The sequence below is a fragment of the Ipomoea triloba genome, chromosome 11 (assembly GCF_003576645.1).
Source record: "Ipomoea triloba cultivar NCNSP0323 chromosome 11, ASM357664v1".
In the NCBI taxonomy this organism is placed as follows: Eukaryota; Viridiplantae; Streptophyta; class Magnoliopsida; order Solanales; family Convolvulaceae; genus Ipomoea; species Ipomoea triloba.
In genome coordinates, this window is record NC_044926.1 from 912,058 (window position 1) to 932,435 (window position 20,378).

Here is a 20,378-nt window from a genome sequence, read left to right on the forward strand (position 1 = left end):
TACTATTTGTTTGTTATTGATTATATATAGATCAAATGAGGATACTTTCCCAGAAATGTGGATTAATCTTGATGGTTGATTTTTGTTAATATGTGGCTGGGATTTTATCTCCTTTTATAAAATTATTCTACACGGTTTGTTGTTAGAGAGCTTTATTACGGAGTAGTATTTTTTTTTTCATGCATGGTTTTAATTAATTTGGGTGGTACGCTTTTTTTTTTTTTTTTTTTTTTTTTTTGTTTTTTTTTTTTTTGGGTGTTTTTTTTTTTTTTTTTTTTTTTTTTTTTTTAGGAATAGTAATTGTATACATGAGTTTTTTGTGCATTAGGTAATTTTAAAATATTGCTTTTTCCCAGTGTACAACTGTGCGTATTCGTGAGTTTTGTGTGTATCATACTGTCTTTTATGTTTACTAGGTTGTAGTGTAGCTACACTATGTTGAAGGAGCTGAGGTTGATTGTATTTGGTTTAATATGATTTTTTTTTTTGGTCATTCAAAATCTCTCAAAGGTTGTGTGATGGATGTTTTTCCCACATGCAAATTGGCAGTGTGAAATCCCCGAAATGATAATGAAAGACCTTAAAGTAATCACTTAATAAAAAATACTGAACTATTATTAGTACAAAAAATTATACGGACAATGCACAAAATCGCAGTTCTTACGTTAAATGCATTTAGTAAATTTTTTGAAGGGAAAAATACATTAATAAATGTATTAATAATAGATTAAAAAACACACATCCAGCCCCAATTTGTTTTTTTTTTATATATATATAATAATTTACTTCAAAATCCATTAAGATTTTATAAAAGATTAAATAACCCAATTGAGTGATATGTACGATAAAGTGGCGACAGATTTCTAACATTCCAAGAATTGACCGAAATTACAACAATGCACAGAACTCTTAATCCCAGCTGCACACGCCGGAATATGAGATTATTGTCCTCAGTGTATAAAGCAATACGTTTCCATAGTTTTAATATGTTTAACAAACCCCATACGCCAAATAAATTCATAGCCGTTTCGGCTGTAAATTCATATTGTGCCCCATTTCCATCTTGCTTATCCTGTGATTCTTGCCTTCGTGGATCAACAAAATCGTCATTGGTCTTCTTGGATTTTTTATTCTTTGCTGCAACTGCTCAATACAAAAAGCATACAAAATAAGAATATATCAAAGAGCTCACTGCTAGGAATAAAACTAAGAATCAAAATACTCTATCCCACTTGTGCACACACAAAAAATATATTAAGGGTGTGTTTGGTTCGCACATGGAAATCGGAATCGGCATGGGTATCAAATACTTGATAAGAGTAATGGGTTTTGGTAAAAGTATTATGCATGTTTGGTAGTAGGGTGGAATAGGAATGATTATTAATAGTTGGGGAAGAAAGGATGAAAGGAAATGAAACCCTTATTTAATAAGGGTATGAGTTTTTCAATTAATGGGGTATTCCAAACCCATAGTATTCTAAAAACCTGTCAACCAAACAATAACAATCAATTTGATACCCATACCTTATATCAGAACCTGTCAACCAAATACACCCTAAATGTATTAAAAAATTGGTTAACTATTTCTTGTTGGACACAAGACTTATTTCAGTTGCACAGAGAAACCACCCCTTACTGCACATATTACCCCATAACACATTCAAACAACTCAATTATGTAATCTGTTAATTTCGGAAATGCACATTTTAGCTAGTAATGCTCAACAATAAAACAGAATGCACAAAAAACTCAGTGAAACAAAGGGCAGGATACTGTTAAAAGTTAAAATTGGGTTGAGGTACTGGCAGAAGAGCTGCTAGCTAACAGTATCCTGCCCTTTGTTTCAACAAAAAACTCAACAATAAAACAGAATGCACAAAAACTCAGGAAAGCTGTGGTTAGTTATAATGCACGGATTAGACACGGACTATATTAACGCCACAGCTTTCCTGATATAAAGCTGTGGCGTTAATATAGTCCACAGATCATTAAGTCTATCTTCATGCACTAAATAATCAGTATCCCTTAAATCTAAAACAAATGCTTACTTTGGCTTATTGGAGCCCATCTGTACCCGAATTACCAGTGAAGTTCAAAACAACATGTTTGTCCAATAGCTGTTTAGTTTCAGAAAGATCTGCAGTAATGAGAGAACTAATGACTGAGACTATCATTAGTAAAAAGAAACAAAAAGGATCAAAAAGCAACAAAGTTTTACCCTCAGAAAGCGGTTCTAAGTTCTCATGAGGGAGAACAGTTACTTTGTCCTTGGTAGCCGTCTTGCTTTGGTCAAGGAATTGAACATCCTCTCTTCATATACATATATGATTCAGAAGAAATAAGAGAAATATGTAAGTCAAAGAAACGATATGTGAGTGTCACAAGTACAAATTCATATTCAATCAATTTAATTACTAAGAGAAGATTTTACCAACTCTGACAAAATGCTATCAATTGTGAGAACCATATGTGAATGTCTTTATGTCATTTAGTGAGGTCACAGTTTACATTTTAGATAAATTCAGTTCAAAGCACAAATTCCCAAGCTTTTAAAACAAGACAGTCTAGTAAGTGGGGAAAAAAAAGGATGTTTTATGCATCAAAATGGGTCATCTCTACAAAAAGGAATACAAATATCACCACACTATTGAAAAACATACAAACAACCATAAGACAGAAAGATGAATTTCATAGTATATGAATGACTGAACACACTGAAAACAGTTTACTAGCAATGTAAATAGAATATATAACATAAATATACTTATATACACCTCTGCAGCCAAACATGTTAGACATACAATATATTTTTAAAAAACTGCGGGGTATGGAAAAATATGAGTTTTCAAATTGTAAAATGCTTAATTACACAAATTTATCAACAGATATATTTTACTACTTATTCTTCTAAGAAAATGCTATCAGAGGGGCTTGCTTTTATTATGGAAATTCCATTTTCTTTACCATTCATACTAGAGAGCAAAAAAACATTAAAATCTCAGAATTTTACAATCAATTCATTCAATATTTCCTTTTTGATAGGACAACTTCTCACATAATTATGGGGAACCTTCACAAAGTTAGCAAAAATAGAAAGAAAAAAAAATTAATACACAAAAAATGCTCCTTAAGCATAGCACAAAGATGAAAGTGAAGCCAATTTTCACCTAATATTCACCATAAAAGTACTTTAATTACTACTGAAAGACATAATGGTACCGGGTGCCAGGATTCAGCTTCTTCTGCTCATGAAGGAATGTCTTGGTGATCAAATTGCAGAACAAATAGACAAATTGAACCGAGTCATTCGCCGGTATAGGGTATGTGATCTTCTTATAGGTATCCCAGGGCATATTGGAGTCAACCAGCCCCACGATGGGAATCTGCAGCCTAGACGCCTCCTCAATGACGGAAGATTTCCTGTCAGTGTCGAAAATCACGACACAATCGGGAGCATGAACGGCGGTAAGGTTGAGCTTCTTGTTACGGCTCCTGAACTTCCGCGGACTCGAACTGTTTGTCAAAAAGCCTCCGAGACGCCATGAGGTGTCGTTGCGACAGCCGATGGTTTTTGTCATCTGATCGATGATGTCGTCGAAGAGCGTGTTGGTGTTGACGAAGATAAAGCGCGCCCTGTCGCGGACGAGGCTGCTGATGAAATCGCAGGCGCTGCGGATGCATATTAGGGTTTTGTCAGAGTCTATGACCGTCATGGCGTTGCGATTGCCCGCGGAATAGATCTTGAAGTGGTTCTGCGCTACGCGCTTCCCCAGGTGCGCGTTTGTGCTCAGAAGTTTCTGGATTAGCGCTGAGTGTATCGTCATTGTTGGACCGCTGAGGAGCTCAGAAATGGCGGATTTGAGTGATAGTTATCACTGTCCGGCCGGAATCGGGAATCGGGAATCGGAGATTTGGAGGGTTTATGTTCTTCTGTTAACGCCCAGTGAAGAATTACATTGGACGCTCTTGTATTTTTAGTGAATTATGAATGAACACCTACAACTTTTCATTTACGCTACACCAATGGGCCAATGGCGGTGAAGATTGGGCTGACTATATCCGAGGCCCACTACTTTGAAAGTAATCGTCAAAATTCGACAAAAACAATTTAAAAAAAATAAAAAAATTCCGTATTCCCTCTGTATTAATGAATCATTCCTGCTGTATATTTGCTTGCAATTTCTCCAATTTCATACTTGAATGGCGGATTATGCAAAAACAGAACACGTCGCCTGAGAGATTCGAACTCTCGCGGGGAAACCCCATGTACTTAGCAGGCACACGCCTTAACCACTCGGCCAAAGCGACATTATTGTCACGATCTCTGCTCTAAATCTACAGAATCAAAGCGTAGCAGAAAACGTGCGTAATTATCGTAAATCTGAAGCCATTTCTCGCATAAATTCCATTCTCTTTTCATCTCTCAGATCTTCAAATACTGTTCTGGCGGCGAAGAAACAGTGAAAAAAATAATAATAAAAAAATCAAGCACAGAGAGAGATGGGAGTGGTGATTATCGACGGGTCAACGGTGCGAAACTTCGTGAACGATGACGAGGTCTTCAACAAGGCCGTCGACGAGAGGTTCACGACGCTGGACCTCAACGACGACGGCGTCCTGTCGCGGTCGGAGCTGCGGAAGGCGTTCGAGTCGTTCCGCCTCAACGAGACTCACTTCGGCGTCGACGCCGCCACTCCGCCGGAGGATCTGCCCAAGCTCTACGACTCCATATTCGAGAAGTTCGATCTAGATCAGAGCGGCAGCATCGACCGCGACGAGTTCAAGAGCGAGATGAAGAAGATCATGCTCGCCATCGCCGATGGACTCGGATCGTCGCCGATCCAGATGGTGCTTGAAGAGAGCGATAATAACCTCCTCAAACAAGCCGCCGACCGAGAAGCCGCTCAGATCAACGGCTGAACATCGATTCCAATCTGAAACCGTCAAATAAATTCGATCCTGTCGTTTATTCGGCCAATTTACTTCTGGTAATATCGTGTTTAATAAGTTTTGGATATCCATTACTGCAGCTAAGAGTTATGGTGCAAGTTTGATTACAGAAACTTGCATTCGTGGTATGTTTTTAGGATCAATATTGTTGGATTTGTTGGTATGAAATTATTTCAACCAACCATAGTTCAATGAATGTCAATAAGAAGAGATAACGAGTATGATATGAATGGTGAAATTATGTGTGTGATAATATGAAAAATGTTCATTCATATCTTAGAAATGTTTGATTCATTGGGAAATTATTTTATCATTTTGAATGCTTTAGATGAACTGAGAAGGTCATAGGTCACACATATAACAAATGTAAAAGATTAGAATTTGATGATGTGTTATCCAGGGAGTTAAAGTATTATTGCTCAAATGGACCCTTTTGAATATAATAGAAGATAATGTACAGTGGGATTAGATAATGACATACTAGAGAGAGGATGTATGGAATTGTAGAGAGAGAATGTATGGAATTGTGGCACCCTAAATAATACAGTAAAATCATGTGGCGGACATGTTGACAAGATTATTAGTTTATTACCCATAAATATTAAGAAACAAAAATACACCCATAAATATTAAGAAACAAAAATATATATAATTATTGGAATGGAATTGTCAAAATATACATTGGCCATTGACTTTGATGGGGAAAATAAAAACATTATATCAGCAAGAACTCAATTGTCACCCTTAAGCGTTTAGTTGGATAGAAAATATTTTCAATTGGAAAAAAAATTTTCTAAAAGAAACTTATATTCCTAACTTATCTTAGGTATTTTGTTTTCCATGGAAAAATTTTCCATGAAAAATTAGTATAACAAGTTTGGCATCAGTATACTTTATTAATTATACTTTTATAGTGTGTTTGGTTGACAGATTGAGTTAATGAATTTTGATCACTCCCTTAATTGCAAAATTTATTTATTAATAAAATAATGGTTTTACCCCCTTCGCTTTTCCAATTATTAATAATCATTCTTATTTCACCCTATTATCAAACATACAAAATACATTCACCAAAACTCATTAACATTATTAAATATTTGATACTCATTCTAATTCTGATTTAAATATACAAACCAAACACACACTTAATTTGTCTTTCATTGTAAAATAAAAATACTTTATTATTCCTAGCCTCCTAGGATCATTATCAATGGGTGAGTAGGAATTTTCCACTTACGTCTTACGCGTTAAAAAAAAAAAAAAAAAAAAAAAAAGGAATTTTCCACTTACGCAAGTTCATATTACCAAACAATTCAACAAATGACGTACCGGTAGCCGAGATTCTGAGTGTCGTCGGGCAAATGGATTCTCTGCCTCTGTCACTGCACAACTGTTCAGACACAAACCCTAATTCTTCTCCCTCACGCAATTCCAACTCCATTTTTTTGGCTCCTGCAAGTGGTTTTGCACCTTCCGGCGACAACTTTCGCATTAATCTCCGTCTTCAGCTCCATCACCACGGCTCCAACGATGATCGGAATTCCCTCACCACCGATACAAACCTCCGCCATAGCCAAGCTTCAGAGTTTTCTGCACAATCATCACAACAACGCATAAAAGTCGACTCTTCGATTCTCGAAAAGGATCCGGCGATTTGTTGCCCTATTTGCAAAGACGAGCTTTTCCTCGATTTGGATTTGAAGGTGCTGCCTTGCAAGCACAAGTTCCACGTGAACTGCATCTCGCGGTGGTTGAAGATAAAGAATTCGTGTCCGATTTGTCGATTCCAGATGCCGATCAAGGCGGATTCAGGGGCGTTTGACAGGCAGAGATCAGTAGAATCTGAAGAATTTTTGGAGGATTACGATGATGATGATGAGTTTTCAGGCGCTTGGCATCCACCAATTAGGCGAGTTCCGCGGAGCTATAATCTCTCGGAGATGTTCTCAGTGCGCTTCTGAGTGATGATCTGATCTTCTTCGCAGACTAAGGCACCAGCTCAGTCACATTGCAGAAACACGTAATTTGGTGGAGCTGATTGAGAACTTTCTGCAGATTGAGCTTGCGATTCAGATAGTGATGAGATTGCTTGATTATGGCGTTGGGGAGTTCTAATTGCTGCAGGGAGAGTCATCAGTCATGATGATAATGATGAAGGGTAATGTGCTGGGACTCTCTGAGCTTATTTGTGTTTTTATGATTAGAAAACTCACAACCATTAATCGACAGAGGTTTATTTAAGTTAGATACATGCAAGAATACTTATTTTTAAGGTCATATGCACTAATTTAATAGTGTAAATTGAAAGTTTTGGATATTTAGAATCATGTATCATGTCAGGTTCTAGAACTTCACTACCCTCGTATCGAGGTTGAGGCAACTCGTAAAATTATACAGATGAATGAGATAGTATATATATAATTAGTAAACGAGTTTTTATTTTTTGTTTTTGTTTTTGTAATCGTTATAAATAAACTCGAACAAAAGTAAACAAAAAGAACAAAAAATGTAAAGGGCAAATGACTTGTAAATGCTTAATTAATTGTATACTTGTATTACTCTGATCTCAACAAACTTACATGGCTTTCCTCTATAACATTTCTGTAATTGGCATTGTCAAACTCGAGCTAATAACTTATTCATAGATACACCTGTAACGTACATATTTGTAATTTTATAATTTTGTCTGATCTAGTGAATAGTGAATACCACCACTTTTTATTTTGAAAACTTGATATTATTTTATTAGAAGTTTCTAATAGTAATAATAATGGAAGCAAAATAAGGGTTGTCAAGTGTGTTCGCAAACACAAAGGTTATACTTTTCGGTAAGAGGATAGCAGTATGAACGGATCAACTTTCCCCCATATGCATCCCTGCACTTTTTGAGACAATCTTGTGGGTTGCACTCGATTGTTATTTCAACTCCATTACAGCAGTGTGGAATTCCCATCACCAAAACCAACAACAACGCTAGAGGAACAATTACCTTGTTGTTACTCATATTTTCGATCTCACTGTCTTTATTGTTTTCCTATTGTTTTTTTTTTTTTTTTGGGTGTTTTTTAAGGAATGGTGGTCGAGGGACTTATATATGAACAAATCCAGATTGTTTTTTGAGTATTAATTGACAGTTTCGATTATTAGTTAATGCTTTTGAGTTTTACTTAATGCTACTAATCTGGTTTTAATGTAGTACAATTAATTGTTGTTGCAGTTGCAAGAGATTCTAATTTCAAATGTTACTGTTGTTGTTGCATTCGTAGCCTCTCCTTAATACTAGCTATTGATTTTAATGTAGCGCACATATTCTCCGTCCTCGTCTTCGTTCCTTGAAAATTTTTTCTAACTCCGTCTCCGTCGGCCGGGGACGGGAATCAGGGATCTCCATCAGGGACGGGCCGGACAAATTGTCATCCCTATTCCTAAATTTCTCTTTGAGATTGTTTAAAGTAAATAAAAAGAAAAAAAAAATGCAAATAAACAGTGGCTCACCACTCACAAATGCTTTATTATATTATTCATGAATGAAGTATAAAAAACATATTTACGAAAATTAAATTATTTAATTAGTTGTTCATTTTTTTTTTTAATTAATCAGCTTACTTTTAGTATACACTAAATTTATGAATTATGAGTTTGGATGTTTGAAGCCATGTTTATGTAGCAAAGTCTTTGAAAAAGTTATCTATAAATGAAATTTGATTAAAATTCAATTGGATTATTCTTTGTGGGATGCAAACATGCAATATGCCAAAAAAAAAAAAATTCCATTTAAGACAATATATGAAGTTGGGCAATTTTCCTAATTAATTTGATTAATGCGAACATTTCACGTGCTAATTTTGCTTTGTATGGGCCACGTAATTAAGTGTATTTATAATATTTGAAACGTTGACGTTTCAAATGGGAGGTGGGCGAAGTCCACGTACGACTACATTTTGTTGCGTTTACAGCTAAGCCTAGTTGATTGTTTAAGCATTATTAATTATCCTATCTTCCCGCAACCCTCCAAAACAATGCAACCAGTGACGTTCTTTTCTGTATCTCTTCCTTTATATGACTTGTGTAAATTTGAATAAACTTTATTTACGTGTAATAATTTGTTTGGTGTATTTATGATTTTTATTATCAGAGCTTATGGAATTGTAGACACCTCTCTTAATATTTGGTTAAAAATAAATGAGCCTCGATCTTTTTACTCAATCACACTCTTAGGTTTCATGTATAATAATTCGTAAATTATACACAAGAGAGATAAATTGTACTACAAAAATTTTGTGCGTGACAGACTCAATCAAGATATAGCGTTGACAAACCAACATGGGAGGTATGGTTGAGTGGAAGAGACTCATCCATCATTGACCAAAGGACATATGCGATCCTTGACTTTGGGTAGGGAGCAACTTAAATGTCCATACTAGTTGTCCTACCCAAGGTGACTACAATTCAGCGATGAGATTAGTGGTGAAAGTTAAATTTGTAACTGTATCAACCGACCCCGACCCCAAGTATCGAAATGAGTTCTTTATAATAAAGAATGACTTGCACTAAAGAAGGTTCCATAACCTCGATTCAAGTCGTTTATGTACGTGCATATGATTTGACCGTTCATGTTACAACATTCGTACATTTAGATCTATTCAACAGTAGATATTTTAGATTCAACGTCAAGAGCAATACACTACTAGGCGAAGCAGTTTGAATGCTGCACCCTAGATGTGACCAACTTGGGTAGAGTAGGGGTAATTTAGTTTTAACATGCACTACATCGAGAACGTCATGGTAGCATGAAACTTCCAAGTAATCCCTTGATCTATCCTAACCTCTACACGGAGGCAACAAGATCAAGTCAAATATGTAGGCGGCCAATTGACCATTGAAGTCCACACCTAAAATCTCATCCATTCTGCCCTATATATAAACACGCCCAAATCAACATTTGATTTATCCGAATCCTAAAGCATCTTCAATTCATCTTCTTCGATTCTAAGGGATATATATATTTATATATCATTTGTCTGTTCTTCTCAACTCCGTTTCAGTTCGATCGAATATCTGCGAAGAAATTAAGGAAAAGACAACAACAATGGAGATTATCGACAGCGATATGCTGGTGAAGGTGGGATTGTTTGTTGTGGTTCAAGTTCTGGTGTATTTCATCCTCTCCAACTCTTCCAACGTCTTCTCAAAGCTGCCGAGATCCTACAGCTTCAAGCCGGCGCGCTCCGTCAGCATGCGGCGGCTGTTGGCCGTGCTCGGCGACTTGCCGGCCGGCGGGGAGCCTTCTCCGACCTCCGCCGACTTGAGATCATCCAAGTCTTTAAAGCGTTTGAACTCCAGATTGCAAGATTAAAAACACCGTATTTTAGTTGTTTGCCGATGAGTTTAGTTGATCGGTAAATAACTGTTTTGTTGTACTGTATTATTTAGTGTTGGATTTCATATATTCTTTTGTTCTTTGGAATGGGATTTGATTGATTGATTGTTTGTGTAATTCGCTTTGTGTATATGTATAAGTTTAAATTAGTTTTCATTTTTCCATTAAAAATTAATAAGAATTTGTAATTCAATTAAGCTTGATTGTTGGTGCTAAGTATAATTATAATGTTTTGTTACTTCGTATGTGTGATTTGATGAACTTATTGTACAATGTATATATCATTGTATAATTGTCTTTGACACTTTGTGTATATACATATAAGCTTAAATTAATTCTTTTTTCTTTAAAAGTTGAGTTAACTCTTGTTGATCTTTGTAAATTTGAACACAAATATGATCATAGTGCATTATCTTGCAATATATTTATATAGAGTTAATACCACAAATGATCATCTGACTATTAGGGTAGTACTCCTTTTAGTACTCGACTTTCAATTCGACCACAAATGGTCCTCTGACTTTTATCTTTGACCACAAATAGTCCTTTTGTTAAAATTTCTGTTAAATAGGTGTTAAATCTAGGGGTATTATCGTCAAATTGATATATATAATGTTCATAAAATAAAAATATTTATAATTTTTCACCAACAAGCATAATTGAAACAATTAACCAATATAAATACTCATAAATAAAAAGACAATACACTTTATTCTCGTAATTATGCGTACAAAATTAAGATTTAATATTAGAGCTATCTATTTTAATTTAACCAACAGACTAAAATGGAAGATTTTTTTTTTTAAAAATCTTGCTTTCATCATTTTCATGGTTGTTCATACATGGTCGATTAATAATTTTCTTTTTATTAATCGATCAAACATTTTGTTTGGGACATAACTGAAAGCTGCTACCGTTGAATTAATATAATTAATCAAGTACAAATTGCGAACATTAATCATGGATTTTTATTTAATTTGTTCATTTATATAAGTTCTCACGTCCATTTTATTTTTATATTTATTAACTTAATGTTTATTANTATATGACTTGTGTAAATTTGAATAAACTTTATTTACGTGTAATAATTTGTTTGGTGTATTTATGATTTTTATTATCAGAGCTTATGGAATTGTAGACACCTCTCTTAATATTTGGTTAAAAATAAATGAGCCTCGATCTTTTTACTCAATCACACTCTTAGGTTTCATGTATAATAATTCGTAAATTATACACAAGAGAGATAAATTGTACTACAAAAATTTTGTGCGTGACAGACTCAATCAAGATATAGCGTTGACAAACCAACATGGGAGGTATGGTTGAGTGGAAGAGACTCATCCATCATTGACCAAAGGACATATGCGATCCTTGACTTTGGGTAGGGAGCAACTTAAATGTCCATACTAGTTGTCCTACCCAAGGTGACTACAATTCAGCGATGAGATTAGTGGTGAAAGTTAAATTTGTAACTGTATCAACCGACCCCGACCCCAAGTATCGAAATGAGTTCTTTATAATAAAGAATGACTTGCACTAAAGAAGGTTCCATAACCTCGATTCAAGTCGTTTATGTACGTGCATATGATTTGACCGTTCATGTTACAACATTCGTACATTTAGATCTATTCAACAGTAGATATTTTAGATTCAACGTCAAGAGCAATACACTACTAGGCGAAGCAGTTTGAATGCTGCACCCTAGATGTGACCAACTTGGGTAGAGTAGGGGTAATTTAGTTTTAACATGCACTACATCGAGAACGTCATGGTAGCATGAAACTTCCAAGTAATCCCTTGATCTATCCTAACCTCTACACGGAGGCAACAAGATCAAGTCAAATATGTAGGCGGCCAATTGACCATTGAAGTCCACACCTAAAATCTCATCCATTCTGCCCTATATATAAACACGCCCAAATCAACATTTGATTTATCCGAATCCTAAAGCATCTTCAATTCATCTTCTTCGATTCTAAGGGATATATATATTTATATATCATTTGTCTGTTCTTCTCAACTCCGTTTCAGTTCGATCGAATATCTGCGAAGAAATTAAGGAAAAGACAACAACAATGGAGATTATCGACAGCGATATGCTGGTGAAGGTGGGATTGTTTGTTGTGGTTCAAGTTCTGGTGTATTTCATCCTCTCCAACTCTTCCAACGTCTTCTCAAAGCTGCCGAGATCCTACAGCTTCAAGCCGGCGCGCTCCGTCAGCATGCGGCGGCTGTTGGCCGTGCTCGGCGACTTGCCGGCCGGCGGGGAGCCTTCTCCGACCTCCGCCGACTTGAGATCATCCAAGTCTTTAAAGCGTTTGAACTCCAGATTGCAAGATTAAAAACACCGTATTTTAGTTGTTTGCCGATGAGTTTAGTTGATCGGTAAATAACTGTTTTGTTGTACTGTATTATTTAGTGTTGGATTTCATATATTCTTTTGTTCTTTGGAATGGGATTTGATTGATTGATTGTTTGTGTAATTCGCTTTGTGTATATGTATAAGTTTAAATTAGTTTTCATTTTTCCATTAAAAATTAATAAGAATTTGTAATTCAATTAAGCTTGATTGTTGGTGCTAAGTATAATTATAATGTTTTGTTACTTCGTATGTGTGATTTGATGAACTTATTGTACAATGTATATATCATTGTATAATTGTCTTTGACACTTTGTGTATATACATATAAGCTTAAATTAATTCTTTTTTCTTTAAAAGTTGAGTTAACTCTTGTTGATCTTTGTAAATTTGAACACAAATATGATCATAGTGCATTATCTTGCAATATATTTATATAGAGTTAATACCACAAATGATCATCTGACTATTAGGGTAGTACTCCTTTTAGTACTCGACTTTCAATTCGACCACAAATGGTCCTCTGACTTTTATCTTTGACCACAAATAGTCCTTTTGTTAAAATTTCTGTTAAATAGGTGTTAAATCTAGGGGTATTATCGTCAAATTGATATATATAATGTTCATAAAATAAAAATATTTATAATTTTTCACCAACAAGCATAATTGAAACAATTAACCAATATAAATACTCATAAATAAAAAGACAATACACTTTATTCTCGTAATTATGCGTACAAAATTAAGATTTAATATTAGAGCTATCTATTTTAATTTAACCAACAGACTAAAATGGAAGATTTTTTTTTTTAAAAATCTTGCTTTCATCATTTTCATGGTTGTTCATACATGGTCGATTAATAATTTTCTTTTTATTAATCGATCAAACATTTTGTTTGGGACATAACTGAAAGCTGCTACCGTTGAATTAATATAATTAATCAAGTACAAATTGCGAACATTAATCATGGATTTTTATTTAATTTGTTCATTTATATAAGTTCTCACGTCCATTTTATTTTTATATTTATTAACTTAATGTTTATTAATGTTTGAAATTAATTATGTTGTCATATAATTCTAAAAAAGAATTAATCATAATAATATTAATCAATTTGACGATATTACTCCTAGATTTAACACCTATTTAATAGAAATTTTAACAGAGGACTATTTGTGGTCAAAAATGAAAGTCAGAGGATGTAACACCCCAATTTTCACATCTTGGATTTATTTCAAAATCCTTAATAATACATTGCGGAAGCATCTAACCAGCAGAAAACTGGGTGTTACCGCCACGCTTAGGTATCTCTCCTATACCCAAACGTTAAGGCTAAACTTACAACATCAAACAACCACATCAACATCCAACTTAATACAACTGGGTATTCCTCAAAATAATAAATCTTCCAGGGTGTCTATTCTTCCATCCTATTCACGTTCACCTGCAAAATCGTTTTAACACAAAAACAAAGGGGTGTATATCCCAAAATTAGCATAAGCTAAGTAAGTTCCATTTCACCCCGTAAAATATAGGCTTGGGTTTTATGATTTTCAACAATCATATTCTTTCCAAAATCGTATATATATATATANTTTAAAGCGTTTGAACTCCAGATTGCAAGATTAAAAACACCGTATTTTAGTTGTTTGCCGATGAGTTTAGTTGATCGGTAAATAACTGTTTTGTTGTACTGTATTATTTAGTGTTGGATTTCATATATTCTTTTGTTCTTTGGAATGGGATTTGATTGATTGATTGTTTGTGTAATTCGCTTTGTGTATATGTATAAGTTTAAATTAGTTTTCATTTTTCCATTAAAAATTAATAAGAATTTGTAATTCAATTAAGCTTGATTGTTGGTGCTAAGTATAATTATAATGTTTTGTTACTTCGTATGTGTGATTTGATGAACTTATTGTACAATGTATATATCATTGTATAATTGTCTTTGACACTTTGTGTATATACATATAAGCTTAAATTAATTCTTTTTTCTTTAAAAGTTGAGTTAACTCTTGTTGATCTTTGTAAATTTGAACACAAATATGATCATAGTGCATTATCTTGCAATATATTTATATAGAGTTAATACCACAAATGATCATCTGACTATTAGGGTAGTACTCCTTTTAGTACTCGACTTTCAATTCGACCACAAATGGTCCTCTGACTTTTATCTTTGACCACAAATAGTCCTTTTGTTAAAATTTCTGTTAAATAGGTGTTAAATCTAGGGGTATTATCGTCAAATTGATATATATAATGTTCATAAAATAAAAATATTTATAATTTTTCACCAACAAGCATAATTGAAACAATTAACCAATATAAATACTCATAAATAAAAAGACAATACACTTTATTCTCGTAATTATGCGTACAAAATTAAGATTTAATATTAGAGCTATCTATTTTAATTTAACCAACAGACTAAAATGGAAGATTTTTTTTTTTAAAAATCTTGCTTTCATCATTTTCATGGTTGTTCATACATGGTCGATTAATAATTTTCTTTTTATTAATCGATCAAACATTTTGTTTGGGACATAACTGAAAGCTGCTACCGTTGAATTAATATAATTAATCAAGTACAAATTGCGAACATTAATCATGGATTTTTATTTAATTTGTTCATTTATATAAGTTCTCACGTCCATTTTATTTTTATATTTATTAACTTAATGTTTATTAATGTTTGAAATTAATTATGTTGTCATATAATTCTAAAAAAGAATTAATCATAATAATATTAATCAATTTGACGATATTACTCCTAGATTTAACACCTATTTAATAGAAATTTTAACAGAGGACTATTTGTGGTCAAAAATGAAAGTCAGAGGATGTAACACCCCAATTTTCACATCTTGGATTTATTTCAAAATCCTTAATAATACATTGCGGAAGCATCTAACCAGCAGAAAACTGGGTGTTACCGCCACGCTTAGGTATCTCTCCTATACCCAAACGTTAAGGCTAAACTTACAACATCAAACAACCACATCAACATCCAACTTAATACAACTGGGTATTCCTCAAAATAATAAATCTTCCAGGGTGTCTATTCTTCCATCCTATTCACGTTCACCTGCAAAATCGTTTTAACACAAAAACAAAGGGGTGTATATCCCAAAATTAGCATAAGCTAAGTAAGTTCCATTTCACCCCGTAAAATATAGGCTTGGGTTTTATGATTTTCAACAATCATATTCTTTCCAAAATCGTATATATATATATNTGCATTATCTTGCAATATATTTATATAGAGTTAATACCACAAATGATCATCTGACTATTAGGGTAGTACTCCTTTTAGTACTCGACTTTCAATTCGACCACAAATGGTCCTCTGACTTTTATCTTTGACCACAAATAGTCCTTTTGTTAAAATTTCTGTTAAATAGGTGTTAAATCTAGGGGTATTATCGTCAAATTGATATATATAATGTTCATAAAATAAAAATATTTATAATTTTTCACCAACAAGCATAATTGAAACAATTAACCAATATAAATACTCATAAATAAAAAGACAATACACTTTATTCTCGTAATTATGCGTACAAAATTAAGATTTAATATTAGAGCTATCTATTTTAATTTAACCAACAGACTAAAATGGAAGATTTTTTTTTTTAAAAATCTTGCTTTCATCATTTTCATGGTTGTTCATACATGGTCGATTAATAATTTTCTTTTTATTAATCGATCAAACATTTTGTTTGGGACATAACTGAAAGCTGCTACCGTTGAATTAATATAATTAATCAAGTACAAATTGCGAACATTAATCATGGATTTTTATTTAATTTGTTCATTTATATAAGTTCTCACGTCCATTTTATTTTTATATTTATTAACTTAATGTTTATTAATGTTTGAAATTAATTATGTTGTCATATAATTCTAAAAAAGAATTAATCATAATAATATTAATCAATTTGACGATATTACTCCTAGATTTAACACCTATTTAATAGAAATTTTAACAGAGGACTATTTGTGGTCAAAAATGAAAGTCAGAGGATGTAACACCCCAATTTTCACATCTTGGATTTATTTCAAAATCCTTAATAATACATTGCGGAAGCATCTAACCAGCAGAAAACTGGGTGTTACCGCCACGCTTAGGTATCTCTCCTATACCCAAACGTTAAGGCTAAACTTACAACATCAAACAACCACATCAACATCCAACTTAATACAACTGGGTATTCCTCAAAATAATAAATCTTCCAGGGTGTCTATTCTTCCATCCTATTCACGTTCACCTGCAAAATCGTTTTAACACAAAAACAAAGGGGTGTATATCCCAAAATTAGCATAAGCTAAGTAAGTTCCATTTCACCCCGTAAAATATAGGCTTGGGTTTTATGATTTTCACAATCATATTCTTTCCAAAAATCATTGTCTCATAATCTTCATAAAATATTTTCCCAAAATACATGTGGAGATATCATTTTCCAAAATAACATATTTGTCAAGGAGGATTAGATACCAATAAAAAAAAACCAATACTCCACCAATAGGACCGCAGCCCTAGATTCTCATCTCAATAGCAAATAGAACCGCAGCTCTAGTGCTCATAATAATCTGGACCGCAGCCCAAGATTCTCATATATTTTCCAAAAAAAGTTTGTGAGATTTCCGGCTCACCCCGGCAGCAAGTATTCTTATCCTCCAAGACTAAATATGTACATATAATTTCCAAAATATATCATTTCCTCATGATAAATATCTTCTTCAAAAATATATAATTTCTCAAAACACATTTTTCTCCACAATAATTCACTCCATAAGAATACATCATTCTTCATAGGAATGTACATATACTAAAATTCCAAGCCAAGCATTTACTCAACACACGGGTTTGACCCGTAAAAATCCATTCTCGATAATTCGGGAATCCACACACATATTATGCAATGAACTTGTGATCACATGAACATTCTTATGCACATAATTTTGTAAAACACGTAGTTTTGTTATCATAGCATACCATATATGAATATACATATATATGGGGTAAATAATAATTTTAGTGAACATGAAATCTTACCCTTGAAGATCAAAACTCTCATCAACACTTAATTCTTTCACCAAAATCCCTAGGCAAAATATACCACCATAACAATAATCTAGGAATTCTTAACTTCTAGTTAGGTTCTAGGGAAGAAAACAAAGCTTTTGAACCGATTAAAATTGAAATTTACCGAATAGGTGATGATCTTGATGAAAAATTGGCTATGGAAGCTCTTTGAACTCAAGGAAGAATGAAGATGAAAATGAGATCTATTTTCTCTCTCTTTCCCTCACTATTTCGGTCACAAGAGAGGAAGAAATGAGGGAAAATAAAATGCAAACTTATATATTATCCCTTATAAGACTTGGAGACTAAGCTTATCCCTTGCAAGACTTATCCAACTCATCTTAATTAATATATATCCACATGGTCATTAATGTGACACTTGTCACAATCTTGTGGTGGGTAAGGGAAAATATCTTCTTTTGGACTGTTCGGATTAAAACAGATGAATTCTCGGTAGAAACTAATTTAATTCAAATAATTTTCGAAACCAAAAATTTACTTCAAACTGAAACTTAAAATTGGGTTAGGTTCAGTACACCGCGAAATTTCGCGATGTACGATCAAAAACAAATTTTTGCTGCTATGGGCTAATTTAATTAAATAGGAAATTCAAGAATAATAGTATGGTGTCTAATAATTCATTTCCTAGGATAATCGGGTCCGAATACCAGCTCCTAAAATTCTTACGGTTCGTGACCGGTACGTAGATCGCAGCTTAATAACAACTATACTCACTTATAAAAATTCTTTTGAAATATCTGAAGATCATAACTTATGAATGTCAACGCCTTAGGATAAAATAATAATGTTAGGAAAATACGGGGTATTACAGAGGACCATTTGTGATCGAATTGAAAGTCGAGGACTAAAAGAAGTACTACCCCAATAGTCAGAGGACCATTTGTGGTATTAACTCTATTTATATAATAAAGTATGTTTAGTTTCCTCTCAGAATCTGTATAATAATTTTGAGTATGTAAAAGTAGAAATTTTTAACTTTTGATGTAAATTTTACCTTCTAATAATGAATTACTACAAAAAAAAAAAAAAAAAAAANTCATAATCTTCATAAAATATTTTCCCAAAATACATGTGGAGATATCATTTTCCAAAATAACATATTTGTCAAGGAGGATTAGATACCAATAAAAAAAAACCAATACTCCACCAATAGGACCGCAGCCCTAGATTCTCATCTCAATAGCAAATAGAACCGCAGCTCTAGTGCTCATAATAATCTGGACCGCAGCCCAAGATTCTCATATATTTTCCAAAAAAAGTTTGTGAGATTTCCGGCTCACCCCGGCAGCAAGTATTCTTATCCTCCAAGACTAAATATGTACATATAATTTCCAAAATATATCATTTCCTCATGATAAATATCTTCTTCAAAAATATATAATTTCTCAAAACACATTTTTCTCCACAATAATTCACTCCATAAGAATACATCATTCTTCATAGGAATGTACATATACTAAAATTCCAAGCCAAGCATTTACTCAACACACGGGTTTGACCCGTAAAAATCCATTCTCGATAATTCGGGAATCCACACACATATTATGCAATGAACTTGTGATCACATGAACATTCTTATGCACATAATTTTGTAAAACACGTAGTTTTGTTATCATAGCATACCATATATGAATATACATATATATGGGGTAAATAATAATTTTAGTGAACATGAAATCTTACCCTTGAAGATCAAAACTCTCATCAACACTTAATTCTTTCACCAAAATCCCTAGGCAAAATATACCACCATAACAATAATCTAGGAATTCTTAACTTCTAGTTAGGTTCTAGGGAAGAAAACAAAGCTTTTGAACCGATTAAAATTGAAATTTACCGAATAGGTGATGATCTTGATGAAAAATTGGCTATGGAAGCTCTTTGAACTCAAGGAAGAATGAAGATGAAAATGAGATCTATTTTCTCTCTCTTTCCCTCACTATTTCGGTCACAAGAGAGGAAGAAATGAGGGAAAATAAAATGCAAACTTATATATTATCCCTTATAAGACTTGGAGACTAAGCTTATCCCTTGCAAGACTTATCCAACTCATCTTAATTAATATATATCCACATGGTCATTAATGTGACACTTGTCACAATCTTGTGGTGGGTAAGGGAAAATATCTTCTTTTGGACTGTTCGGATTAAAACAGATGAATTCTCGGTAGAAACTAATTTAATTCAAATAATTTTCGAAACCAAAAATTTACTTCAAACTGAAACTTAAAATTGGGTTAGGTTCAGTACACCGCGAAATTTCGCGATGTACGATCAAAAACAAATTTTTGCTGCTATGGGCTAATTTAATTAAATAGGAAATTCAAGAATAATAGTATGGTGTCTAATAATTCATTTCCTAGGATAATCGGGTCCGAATACCAGCTCCTAAAATTCTTACGGTTCGTGACCGGTACGTAGATCGCAGCTTAATAACAACTATACTCACTTATAAAAATTCTTTTGAAATATCTGAAGATCATAACTTATGAATGTCAACGCCTTAGGATAAAATAATAATGTTAGGAAAATACGGGGTATTACAGAGGACCATTTGTGATCGAATTGAAAGTCGA

The 20,378-nt window shown here is 33.3% G+C and overlaps 3 protein-coding genes, 1 long non-coding RNA gene and 1 other non-coding gene across 5 annotated transcripts; 2 read left to right on the forward strand and 3 right to left on the reverse strand.

The window, feature by feature from the left end:
• Positions 1-781: 781 nt before the first annotated feature.
• On the reverse strand, positions 782-3,976 carry LOC115996698 (ribosomal protein S2, mitochondrial). Its single transcript, XM_031236054.1, has 4 exons — positions 3,220-3,976; positions 2,219-2,310; positions 2,049-2,137; positions 782-1,143 (listed from the first exon to the last, which is right to left on the reverse strand). Exons 1-3 carry the CDS (start codon positions 3,822-3,824, stop codon positions 2,055-2,057), a joined length of 780 nt encoding a protein of 259 aa, XP_031091914.1. The 5' UTR covers positions 3,825-3,976; the 3' UTR covers positions 782-1,143; positions 2,049-2,054.
• A 241-nt stretch (positions 3,977-4,217) lies between these two features.
• LOC115996699 lies at positions 4,218-5,233 on the forward strand. Its single transcript, XM_031236056.1, has one exon. It carries the CDS (start codon positions 4,501-4,503, stop codon positions 4,918-4,920), a length of 420 nt encoding a protein of 139 aa, XP_031091916.1. The 5' UTR covers positions 4,218-4,500; the 3' UTR covers positions 4,921-5,233.
• TRNAS-GCU lies at positions 4,227-4,308 on the reverse strand. The gene has a single exon. It is a non-coding gene; the product is annotated as a tRNA-Ser (tRNA).
• An 898-nt stretch (positions 5,234-6,131) lies between the features above and the next one.
• On the forward strand, positions 6,132-7,394 carry LOC115996164 (E3 ubiquitin-protein ligase SIRP1-like). The gene has a single exon (XM_031235302.1). It carries the CDS (start codon positions 6,312-6,314, stop codon positions 6,909-6,911), a length of 600 nt encoding a protein of 199 aa, XP_031091162.1. The 5' UTR covers positions 6,132-6,311; the 3' UTR covers positions 6,912-7,394.
• A 9,535-nt stretch (positions 7,395-16,929) lies between these two features.
• Positions 16,930-18,087, reverse strand: LOC115997240. Its single transcript, XR_004093710.1, has 2 exons — positions 17,907-18,087; positions 16,930-16,964 (listed from the first exon to the last, which is right to left on the reverse strand). It is a non-coding gene; the product is annotated as an uncharacterized LOC115997240 (long non-coding RNA).
• Positions 18,088-20,378: the final 2,291 nt, after the last annotated feature.

Bases quoted from the DNA above. Each gene is read 5' to 3' on its own strand.
- LOC115996699 (XM_031236056.1), top strand. From the start codon at position 4,501: ATGGGAGTGGTGATTATCGACGGGTCAACGGTGCGAAACTTCGTGAAC.
- LOC115996164 (XM_031235302.1), top strand. From the start codon at position 6,312: ATGGATTCTCTGCCTCTGTCACTGCACAACTGTTCAGACACAAACCCT.
- LOC115996698 (XM_031236054.1), bottom strand. From the start codon at position 3,824: ATGACGATACACTCAGCGCTAATCCAGAAACTTCTGAGCACAAACGCG. The intron at 2,311-3,219 runs GTACCATTATGT...ATGTATATGAAG, and splicing joins AAGCTGAATCCTGGCACCCG to AGAGGATGTTCAATTCCTTG. The intron at 2,138-2,218 runs GTAAAACTTTGT...TCATTACTGCAG, and splicing joins CTTAGAACCGCTTTCTGAGG to ATCTTTCTGAAACTAAACAG.